This window comes from Ixodes scapularis, unplaced genomic scaffold (genome assembly GCF_016920785.2).
Source record: "Ixodes scapularis isolate PalLabHiFi unplaced genomic scaffold, ASM1692078v2 PGA_scaffold5__190_contigs__length_132052651, whole genome shotgun sequence".
Taxonomy (NCBI): domain Eukaryota; kingdom Metazoa; phylum Arthropoda; class Arachnida; order Ixodida; family Ixodidae; genus Ixodes; species Ixodes scapularis.
This window is the reverse complement of record NW_024609880.1, coordinates 80,742,935-80,754,318: the sequence shown is the minus strand read 5'-3', so window position 1 is coordinate 80,754,318 and position 11,384 is coordinate 80,742,935. Positions and strand designations below refer to the sequence as shown.

The 11,384-nt window shown below is 44.3% G+C and overlaps 1 protein-coding gene and 1 non-coding gene across 3 annotated transcripts; both read left to right on the top strand.

Annotated features, from left to right (window-relative positions):
• The first annotated feature begins 426 nt into the window (after positions 1–426).
• LOC120835929 (4 kDa defensin-like) lies at positions 427–2,806 on the top strand. 2 transcript variants are annotated; one of them, XR_005717881.3, is made up of 4 exons: positions 427–497; positions 1,608–1,695; positions 1,762–1,821; positions 2,538–2,806. XR_005717881.3 is itself a non-coding variant. In XM_040221352.3 (3 exons), exons 1-3 carry the CDS (start codon positions 1,653–1,655, stop codon positions 2,657–2,659), a joined length of 225 nt encoding a protein of 74 aa, XP_040077286.1. The 2 variants fall into 2 exon arrangements, 1 of the variants encoding a protein (XP_040077286.1); XM_040221352.3 differs by lacking the exon at positions 427–497 and having other exon boundaries at positions 1,653–1,695; positions 2,538–2,659.
• Positions 2,807–5,980: 3,174 nt separating this feature from the next.
• Positions 5,981–6,052, top strand: Trnag-ucc. The gene has a single exon. It is a non-coding gene; the product is annotated as a tRNA-Gly (tRNA).
• The last annotated feature ends 5,332 nt before the right edge of the window (positions 6,053–11,384 follow it).

Genomic DNA, 11,384 nt, shown 5'->3' with positions numbered 1-11,384 from the left:
CTTTCACAGCGCAATCGGATTTAGTGACAACGTTTCAGTAATATTTGAACAGAAAATAACATAGCTGGGTTATTACTCTAGTGCTGTCGCAATAATTACATGCGCGCGTCGTAAGTCTAAAATTATGAATGAAGCCCCAGAAGTTTATAAAAAAAACAAAAGGCTTACAATCCCGGCAAGGACAAACGACGCCAAAACTTACGTTATATTTCTTTTATCTAATTGTTCACTCTGTACCCGCAACAGGTGTAGCATGTAAACACGCAGCAAAATATGAACTCTGCTCAGCAGAAAACCTTGGCCGGTTGACAGGACTGCAGGGCTCAGCAATGCTCTGCAATTCCAGTTGCACAGGTCAGCGCAAAGCGAACGCTGAATCAGTCTGGAAATCCTTCTCTCATCTCGGAGCATTCTTTCCCGGATTCCTATATAACCCGCCCTACCAAACTTGTCTTCACATTCACTTCGAACGAGTATCTGCCACTAGCACCTTAAAGGTAAGCGGAAGTTGCTATCAATAGTTCTTAACTTCGGTTTATTATTCTAATAAACCCTTCAGGAGAGTGGTATTATGTAATGGGTGGGGTTACAAGACAATCAAGATTGGGTTTTGCAAGCCTTTAAGACTTATATGTCTTCAACCTGAAGTTGCAAGTCTTCGGGCAGATGCGCAGGCGATGGCAACGTTGTAGTGGCAAAGACATGAAATCGCTGCACTACACTTCCCATCAAAATCATCTTCATAAGTGATCGTACTTACCATTCTTAAACATTTCCTTGAAACGTTCTTTTGCTAGGTCTTCGGCCTTTCGTGAACCCAAAAAGTGAAGCCTCGATAAAAAAGTGGCCCTGAGGCTCGACACTGATTGGTTGACAACTGGAGGGAGGGGGAAAGGCCGGCCACCTGAGTAAAGAAATGTTTTCGTCAGGCGGGATTCAAACTAGAGCCAAATTATTAAGCGAGTGTATTTCAAGGAAGTCACGACACATCGCCGTGAGTTGAGGTGATATTTGGCAGGAAATTCCTGCGGATCATACGCTCTACGTCCGGTATCCAAAATTCTCGACTGTTAACACCCTCTCACACGTTTTTAACATCAGGGCAAGAGCCTGCATCCCAAGTCTAGGAGATGCTATGGAATATAGTTGCCACGCGTTACGCCAGTAGCTAAACTAACCGACGAACGGCGCCGGTAGCATATAGACGCTACACGTTTCACGTGCAAGAGAATTTCCTATGCATTTTATACACACTCCTTGTTAACAATCTGAGTTTCTTCTATGTATGGTGAAATACAGTAAAGCTGCCAAAACGATATAAAGTAAAAACGTATACATTTGGAGCCCTCTACTAATTGAAAAAAAATTAATTGTTTAGTTTATATATTTATTTGCTTCTAACACACGAATGACTGTTTTGTCTGAAGACATTAAAATGTTAGGTAGATCATCGGCTAATTTAACAGAGTTAGAAACGAACAACGCAAAACGTTTAAGTGTGTTGTAGCGGCGACACAATCTTCGTAACCACGCGGTCACGCCGCGTGGATTGCGAGCGAAGGTTGATCAGTTGACAACCGTCGCTCGTTTTACCACCTCATTTTCAGGAGTGAATTTGCATTTTTCCGGAAGCTAGACCCCATCGCCTCACAATGAAGGTCGTTGGAATTGCTCTTGTTGTCGTGCTCATCTCAGGTAAAACCACTTTTTGAATATCCTCCCCTTTCCTGTTTCAGCTTACAAAGGTTTTTCTTTTTTCAGGCCTTATCAGCTTTTCGTGCTCTCAAGAACACGATAGTCAAGGACCTCACGTCAGAGTTCGTGAGTTTGCGTTTAATATATCGCACAATATACACAAATTTGGACGATCTCCTGGCAAACTCATATCAAAAGAATCCTGAACGTTTTGATTATTAAGCACTGTGACTGATATACCATAAGCGGCTTGCAAGCAAGGAATTGATATTTGGCCCAAGGTACGATGATCTCAATGTCATAGATTCCTGGCGCTTGTGCATACCTTAGATTTTTTGCTCTTAAATTGCCAACATAATACAATTCATAACAGATAAATTCAATACGAATTGTTTACCTGACGAAGAAGTTTAAAAGCACTGTCACTGTGCAAAAATAAAGTGGCCACAATTCTGTTTCGAAATGACACATTCATGGAACTTCAAGCTAACAACGCGATTGGGGCCCGGCAATTGATTTTTATACTAAAATGTTTTAGCGTTTCGCGATTCGCTTTGTTATGTGTTTCGGGGCCAGTATTGCTACTTTGGCGGCTTTAGTTGAAATAAACTTTCAAAAATTGAGAAGTGAATGTAAGGGCGCAAACGAAGTGGTTTAAATTGAACATGCACTCAACCGCTGGGAAATCGAAGCCAACACCAAAATGTCTCAAGGCCCTGCAGTGATTCAGTCGCGTTTACCTGCAGTCTCAGGGTCTATGCCATGTTTTCGTATCTGGCACCAAGAACAAATATCTAATATACGCAAAACGCAGGATGAGTGAACTTTTTCAATCCCTGCAGGTCGCGGGTTCGGGTGTCCATTCAACCAAGGAGCCTGCCACGGTCACTGCAGAAGCATCAGACGCCGGGGCGGATACTGCTCAGGATTCGCCAAGCAAACTTGCACCTGCTACCGGAAATAATGCAAAGCGATGGCAAGCGCTGATAGTTCCTCTAATGTCAACATGTGAATACGGTTCGGACAGACTTCCTAGTCGCCGCATAATATTTTTAAACCGGTCTGAATCGGAACAACGGCCGCAACAATTTATTCAATGTAATATAATTTGCCGTAATAAATAAACCTGCAAATACAAAGTGTGCTTCCAATTCTGGAATAAAGTAAAAGCGTTCAGGTGCTTTCACTTCATGGATTAATCATTTTCATTTCGTAAGTGAAAAGGTTGAAGAAAAATGGGGATTTTAGTAGTTTTAGACGCATTTATAAGAAGTATGTTGGCCTTGTCTTGTAGGCCCTTATACTGTTAATGTATCTGAAAATACCTTAAATTTATCATACCCATGCCCCCCCTCCCCCCTGGCACGTAGCCAGGGGCGGGAGAGGGCATACGGCCCCACTCCCCCTCTCCCCCCCAAAAAAAAATCTACCATTTTGCTGGGACCTACTCTCCCCCCCCCCCCCTTCTCATACAGCATTTTGTCATGTGCGGGCGCCACCCCCCCCCCCCCCCCCCCCCCCCCGAAACAAAATCCTGGATACGTGCCTGCTGAGGATGCAAGTGAGAGTAAAAAAATTCACACGAACCTCAAATGTTTCAGGTTGGCTCTCTTTGTAAATGGTCGTTTCGTGATCTTAATCGTTATCAATACAGCTCTTAACACGTTTTTGGTGTATTTATTTCTTCGAGGACAATCTATCCGCTCTATATGATCAGACTTCCTCAACTTTTAACACACTGCGTGGAAAACTGCCGCAACCTCCATCGCTGGCGCTGACTGGTCATTGCCCTTTCTTGTTTTTTTAGTTTTAAGGTATTTCTCAGCTGCCGGAAGTTTACAGGGAACACTGCAAACAATATCCAGGCAGATTCAATCAACTTTTATTGAAATCATTTATACCGGCCGAAAGAAAAATTAATTTTGTACTTGAATGTAGTGATTATATTTGCTCGTCTGCTTTCGGGGCAATACTCAATTTTGTCACCGATTGAAAACGAAAAGAAGAGAATGGTGGTAGGTCTTAATAAAAATTTACCGACGCCCATAAAGAGAAACAATAAATGGTGAGGCCCCTCTTTGCAAACGTTATGAACTAGCAAATAATAACTTTTGCTTCTCCATCGCCGTACTCGAAGTATATGGCACAATAAGTACTACATCGACAATGACGACCTGTTGTAGCGGGGCTCGTACCATACTCCGTTCACTCCTAATGTTACAGTGAGGTGGAAGAGTTTTGAGCGATGGGTCAGTGATATATCTATTATCGCCCTGTGATGTCAATTTCGCCTCATACCTATGCACGGACAGCGGGACCAGGTGATGAAAGGGAGGTGACTAATTGGTCCGGCGAGCGCGTAGTTCCTACCACATGTGTCAGTTGAGTGTTGAAAGGCGTATTAGAAAGCGCATCAAAAGGAAAGCACCGCAGTCGCCCAACTGAAACCCGAAAACATATTCTAAAGGTGCTGCATCTTGTTTATTTCTTGGCACGTATACAGCCATTATTACTCCTTTATGATGTCTGAGTAATACATTTTTTCTTTACCCTTGAGTGTCTATTATCGAAAACAAATTAGATTTCAAAAGCGATAAATATGCAGCATTACAACAGGCAGGGTTGTAAAAGTTACTTGAAAATTACCTAACATACAGTTACCATTACTCACACGAAAGTGCACTTAGGTACGTACCTAAGTACTCGCTTCAAAATTAACCTAAGTAGCGGCACATTTACTTCAAAGACACTTCACTTAATTTTCTCTAATTTGGTCGTAGTATATTGGAAGTAAAACTTTTTATACGAAGGATACGTACAAAAACGAGTATGCTAAATGTGCTTTATAGGTGTCAATGCGATGTCCATATCGTAGTTAAGCCCTCACGTGCCTTATCCCCACGATCCAATAGGTCCACAGCTTCCACTGTTTACCGTGTCACGCCGAAACCACCGAAACTCGATTGTTGACGTTCTTGCCCTCAGAGTCGGTGCTGACGACGGCGGGCCCAGAAGACGCCAGCCGCATGAAGAAGCGCATGAATCGAGTGCATATATGCACCTAACCTTCGAGACAACGAGCGAATGGCTTCAAGCTTCCTCGTTGTTGCTTTCTTTTGCCAGTCCGAAAAAAAAAAAAAAACCTCTTTGTTGTCTTTCGGAACTTTTTTAGCTCTTGATAACTGCGAAATTTGAGTTCGATTTATTGAGTGGAGACTGTATTATAAAGCCGATTCTACATAGCGTTACCATGGTAATTATAATTTATTTTAAATTATAATTTATATTGTATTTATGGCAGAAGAAAGCCACCACCAGAACAAGATACAGTCAACAGAAACAGAGTACATCTTTCAAGTTATCTCCTCTCTTGCATAGCTTTCGGAGGAGCTTGAAACATGCAATGAAGTCGATTTTGGTTTGAGATGAGAGAATCAAGTCGCTATTTTCCCCAAACGGAGTTTCGAGGCGACTCGATAAATTGGTTTCGCTAGAACGGTATCTCGAATCCACCGTTCGCTCAAATGAACAGCGCCATTCGCTAAAGTGTAGCTCGAGGAAACATCATGGACGGTGCTTCGTTCGCTAAAACGTATTTCGATCAAGTTGGTGCCTCCCAGTTCGTACCCAACTCAACGTTAATCACGGCACATGGTGGTGTGTTAACACTTCAAGATTTATAGTTTCTACCATTTTGAAGAAGTGAATAGAAAAGTACTTGTAAAAAGTAACTTCCATTTGTTACTAAGTGAAGTTACTTTCACTAGAAATTTACCTAAGTTCACCTTAATATTACTCGGCGGCAATATGAAGGTGAACACCCTACCTGGTTTCTTGCCTGTTTTACGGCTCCCTAATGCTATATTAACTCTTAACGTCTCAAATGGTACGTTGCTTAGGGTGTAAATTTGCGTTCTAGCCCTCTTCTGGAACAGAGCTTGTTCCAAAACTTACAGGAGCGTCAAAAACAAGAAGTGGGCTGTTCACCTTCAAATCGCTCATGGGCATACCTAAGATACAGATACAGATACCGAGAAATGAAAGTATTTAGGTCTGTAGCTCTGGTACAACAAAAGTACCTGGACACCTAATTCCTGTTACATGTACCGTTGTACTTTAAAGCCCTGATAACAGGCAACAAATTGTCGAGGGGCATGAAATAGAGAACGTAACCTTTGTAGGAAAGCAGGAAACCTCAACGGTGACCTCATTCCACGTCCGACTGTGGTGCGATGGAGTTATTTCTGCATCTAGACTCTCCGCTTTCCTCAGACAAAACCTGTCTGCGTCGGTGGTATAGTGGTAAGCATAGCTGCCTTCCAAGCAGTTGACCCGGGTTCGATTCCCGGCCGACGCATAAAATATTTTGTTTTTCTTTGCTCTTTGTGTAAATGTTTTGTCGTTCTGTCTGTACTGCATTTGAAGTCGCAGCAACGTGTTTTTTAGGCTTAATTTAGCCTTGAATTATTTACCAATCCATGGGGTTATTTAAAGGCAAAAATGTTTCGACCAAAAGATATCAGTTAGACTCTTGCTAAGTCCAAAGTGATTGAGGAATTTATTTTCACTGACCGTCTAAACTTGGTTCAAAGCATTAGCGTAAAGGCTCTAGCAACATTGCCTCCAGCCAAATTACCCATGTGCCAGGTTGAATGCTGGGAATATGTTTACATACGCTGCCCACACTCGCCTAATCTGTTTGAGGGGTTCCAAGTAAATAATTCATATAAGGCGTTAAAAAACGCACGTGCAAATTGTCATTTCCTCTAGGATCAGTGAGTGCTGCACAGTTTAGCACGTGCTGCACGTGAAGCTACACACTAGCTGCATCTTCCCTGGTGCATGGGTCATTTAGAAAAGAAAAGCCGCTTACAACTCCCTGTAACGCCGAATTAGAGCGCAGCTCTTGAGGAGGAGGAGGGAAGGGCACTGGGGGGAGGGGGGTTAAACTAACCAGGGTGGAGGTCACGTGACCTTCGGGGTCACGTGACCCCCAATGCCGATGATGTCATCACTGACGTCACTGATGACGTCATCAGTGACTATGACGATGCGGGTACCGATGACGTCATTAGTGACGTCACTGATGACTTCACCAGTGATGATGACGATGACAATGCGAATGTCGGTGACGTCATCAGTGACGTCGCTGATGACGTCATCAGTGATGATGACGATGACGATGCGGATGCCGGTCATGACATCAGTGACGTCACTGATGACGTCATCAGTGACGATGACGATGACGATGCGGATGTCGGTAACGTCATCAGTGATGATGACGATGACGATGCGGATGCCGGTGACGTCATCAGTGATGATGACGATGACGATGTGGATGCCGGTGACGTCAGCAGTGATGATGACGATGACGATGTGGATGCCGGTGACGTCATCAGTGATGATGACGATGACGATGTGGATGCCGGTGACGTCATCAGTGATGATGACGATGACGATGTGGATGTCGGTGACGTCATCAGTGATAATGACGATGACGATGCGGATGCCGGTGACGTCATCAGTGATGATGACAATGACGATGTGGATGCCGGTGACGTCATCAGTTCTGATGACGATGACGATGTGGATGCCGGTGACGTCATCAGTGATGATGACGATGACGATGTGGATGCCGGTGACGTCATCAGTGATGATGACGATGACGATGCGGATGCCGGTGACGTCATCAGTGATGATGACGATGACGATGTCGATGCCGGTGACGTCATCAGTGATGATGACGATGACGATGTGGATGCCGGTGACGTCATCAGTGACGATGACGTCATCGGGGGGTCACGCGACATCGGCGGGGGTCACGTGACCTCGAGGAGGGGGTCACGTAACCTCAGGGGAGTCACGTGACCGGGGGTCACGTGACCTCGGGGGGTCACGTGACCTCCCACGAAGTCACGTGACCCCGGTGGGGGACTCGCGCGGTGCATTATGGGACATTTCCCATGATGTACCGCGCGGTTACGCCGACGGCGACGCCGACGGCGACGGCGACATCGACGCCGCTCAAGCCGAGAACGGTCCCCTAAGAGCTGCGCTCTAAAAAAAGAAAGGTGCTCTTAAGGGGACATAACTCCAAAACCAAACGGAACGGTGGTGCAGTGTTTAGCAACTCCAGCCGAGCGCTGCTTCAGGGACGCAAACCCATTACTTGTTTTTCACATGTGGTTACTTCTCTGCTAAGCCGGTGCGGGCGCGACGCTTAGACAAGATGCTGATGCCGAGTTTAGAAGCCTGCAAACAAGTAGCGGCACGCGCCTCGATACCGAACGATTCTTCCGGCATAGAAACGAAGTGAAAGTGGGAACCTGGGAACCGTCAATTTCCTTTCCCAATAGACCGATCTCACCAAGCGTTCCACGGATGCGTGACGCCGCCATCACTACAGTTCGTAGGAGGCAGACGCCAGTTCACGAGTCAGCTCGTGCCGCCTCGTGCTCTACGCGCGCAGAGCTCCAGCAGGGTTGTTGCGCGTGCAGAAAGACTGCAGCTCCCATGATGCATGTCGGCAGCGGTGGCGTACTCAAACTAGCTGTGAGATCGGTCTATTCAGCGTTGTGAGGAGTAGCTCCAAACCCAGGAGTCAGCAGCTCAGTGCAACCAAACTCTTTGCCGAACTGCCAAATATGCTCTGAACATGTAACGTGTATGGTCACTTTCAGGCCAAGGACTTCATATTAGACACTTCCTACTATACTTAGTTGTTTCCTTGCATTTTTATTCAAGCAGTTTTACAAAAGACCGTGTTTGCTGGCTCCACAACTTCAAGTGTCAGCTGTGCGACATTCTACATGTTAGTGCCGTTCGTGTGTTTTTTACTCGCTGGTCAAGACGCAGTGAAGCATGAGCGATCCGATTCGCAATTTTGAATTCTTGCTAGGTATTTGGTTGTCTTGTGGTGGCCTAAAGGTTCAACGCGGGGGGTGTCACTTGCAGTTGAGTAAGCACCAATGGGGATAAGCAATGAAGATGAACCGACGTAGTATAAAATAGAAGAGCGAATTCCTCTCTGAGGTGGCGCATGTTTCTATAACGACACCGGTGGATGAAACAGTCGGCGGCTTTACAGCGAAGCTGTTTATGGCTAGGGTTCCGTGGAATTTTCCACGGAACTCTTTTGTGTGTAATAAATAAATGCTCGAAGCCCGAACCGCCGCACGAGCCGCATGGGCACACCTTCCCTGTCTAAAATATTCGAAGTGAATAACCAAAATAAGCGTTGACAAACGTGTGTGGAAGATGCAGTTTGTTTTAGGCTTTTGTTTTAGAACAGTTACTGCTGCAGACAACGGCACGTGCGGCGCGTGAGAGACCATTCCCTGCATTCAATTTAGCAACAGGTCCGTAGATCATTTGCTGTATTACCCAAGCATCAAGGAGAATGTAGGAATTGGTGTTCCACGCGCCACACGCGCACGCCTTCCCGGTATAAAATATTCGAAGTAAATAACCAAAATAAAGCTTTTGACGAACGCACGTAAAAGATGCCATTTGTTTTAGATATTTGCTTCAGAAAAGTTACTACTGCTGCGGCCAGCACTTGCGGCGCGTGGAACACCAATCCCTGCATTCCCCTTGATGCTTGGATAATATAGCAATAGGTCTATTCAGCAGATCAGTTATCAATAGGCACCATTTTCAAGATCAGTAGACTCTCAGGTAGGTAATAAAGGTTTTCTCAAATATTTTCCGCTGTGCGACCCGCGTAGGCCCTGTCTGCGGTCGCACCGCCTTCTCTTTGTCGTCGTTCCAAGCTGTTGCGTGCCTAGCTTCCTTTCTTTCCGCTCTCCCGGCGTGGCGGTCCCGTCGCGCGTGTCTAGTTTCCTCCGGCTCCCCGGGGCGGTTCTGTGTCGTGTGCAAAACAACTTTGCTTGTCAACCACCTTCACAATGTAGAATGGCTCATGATCTTTTTTTTTTTCTTCCGTCAACATGATGACTTTTTTTAGCACACCTTCGTTAACCCCAAGAGGAGGCTTGAATTAGAATTTGTTTGTTGAGCTTGCTACCTTTTGGCTATTATAGTGTGCTTATCTTGCATTTTTCCAAAGACTGCTGAAGTGACATCTTTCGCCTTACCTTCATAAAATTGCGAAGTCGCAGCAGTTTAATTAAGAGGTTAGATCAGACTTTACATATTTATTTTGTTTCTGCTGAAGAAAATTATTTTTCAGACGTTTTGTTTTCCCGTGGTTGATAACATTTCCGTAAAATCGCACTTTAAATCGATATGATGATTGCTTTGCGCTTGGCACCAACAAAGTCGTAATCAAACTTCATTGAAGCACGCGATCACGCATTTTTGTTAGGCGCTAGCTTGGCGACCTCTGGTGCGACCTAGTGACTCTAGAGCGACCAATTGATTACGTGGAGTTGGGCACATCTAAGTGTGCGGTATACCCGAGCTCTGGTGCCGCATCAGACAACTACATTATCTATCACGCTGCAACACAGCTATCACTTTAGAGCGTATGATAAAAATTCTCCCTTATGAAGAGTATTATTAGTTTCGAAGATTAAACTTCATAATACAAAACGAAGAGCCGATAAACTGAAAGTTCTATAAAGATGCATCAGCGAGGAAGCGTCTAGTCTTGGTGACGCATGACTATTTTAGGTATCAGAAGGTCTGATTAACACGCTATTTTAATGTTATCACTTAAAACGTCTGTATTAAAATGCGCGTTCGAAGGGAAATTCTTTTATTATTTTTGGCTTTGCAAAACGCTACGCAACATATAGTACGCACAGCTTGGAAGCGTTTTGATGCAAATAGTCTTTCTTTTTTTCATGCGAGTTGAAACTTTTAAGCAAGAGAAATATATATCATCAATGGTTCCGCATTTTCCCAACACAACAAGTTCAAGGCATTGTGTCACGAAAGTTGAATGACTTTAACAATCCTTTAGCTCAAATACAAGTCGCCTTGAATGTTTATTTGGGACAGAACGAAAAATACAATCATAAGCGAAGGTAACAAAAAAGACAAACGAAAGGAACCGCTCAGAGCCGCGGATATTCCGTTGCACCACATTTACAGTCTCTTCAAATCACGTTATGTCGGTAGAGGAGTCTGAAATGCGCGTTTTGTGCACCTGTAAGAAAAAAAGTGAGAATTCAACCTTGTGGAGAAAATATATGAGAATGAAATGTATGTAGCAGTAACTTCCTGTCCTCGACAGGGCCATCTCGTTGGAATCACGCAAGCTGGTCGCCACAAGAGCAGTAAGGTTCCTGTTTAAAGTATGTGTCGTTTTTATTTGCTTGCTGCCGTCATCTGCATGTTAGGGCGTTTGGATATCTTGGAACATTTTCACAAATATGGAATAAATTAAATAGCACAAAAACCATCATGGTATAACTTGCTTTAAGGTATACCGAGTTTTGCTGACAGCTGGATGCGTATATCTTTTTTTATTTAATTCTCCTGTAAATGTTCTATTATTCACGCTATTTTATTTCTATTGTGGTTATGTTTATTCGAAAACGAGGACAAAAAACAGTGGTTTAGAAACTAAGACGAAGGAAGAGAGGACCGTTTAACCGCAAGCTTGGAAGAAAAAAAGAAATACTAAAAAGCGCAGAAAATTTTAAGAATAAAATAAAACATAAACTGTCAAGACAAGATGCGCAGGTGCAGGAGGATAATATGAACATAAAAATCGTCGAAAC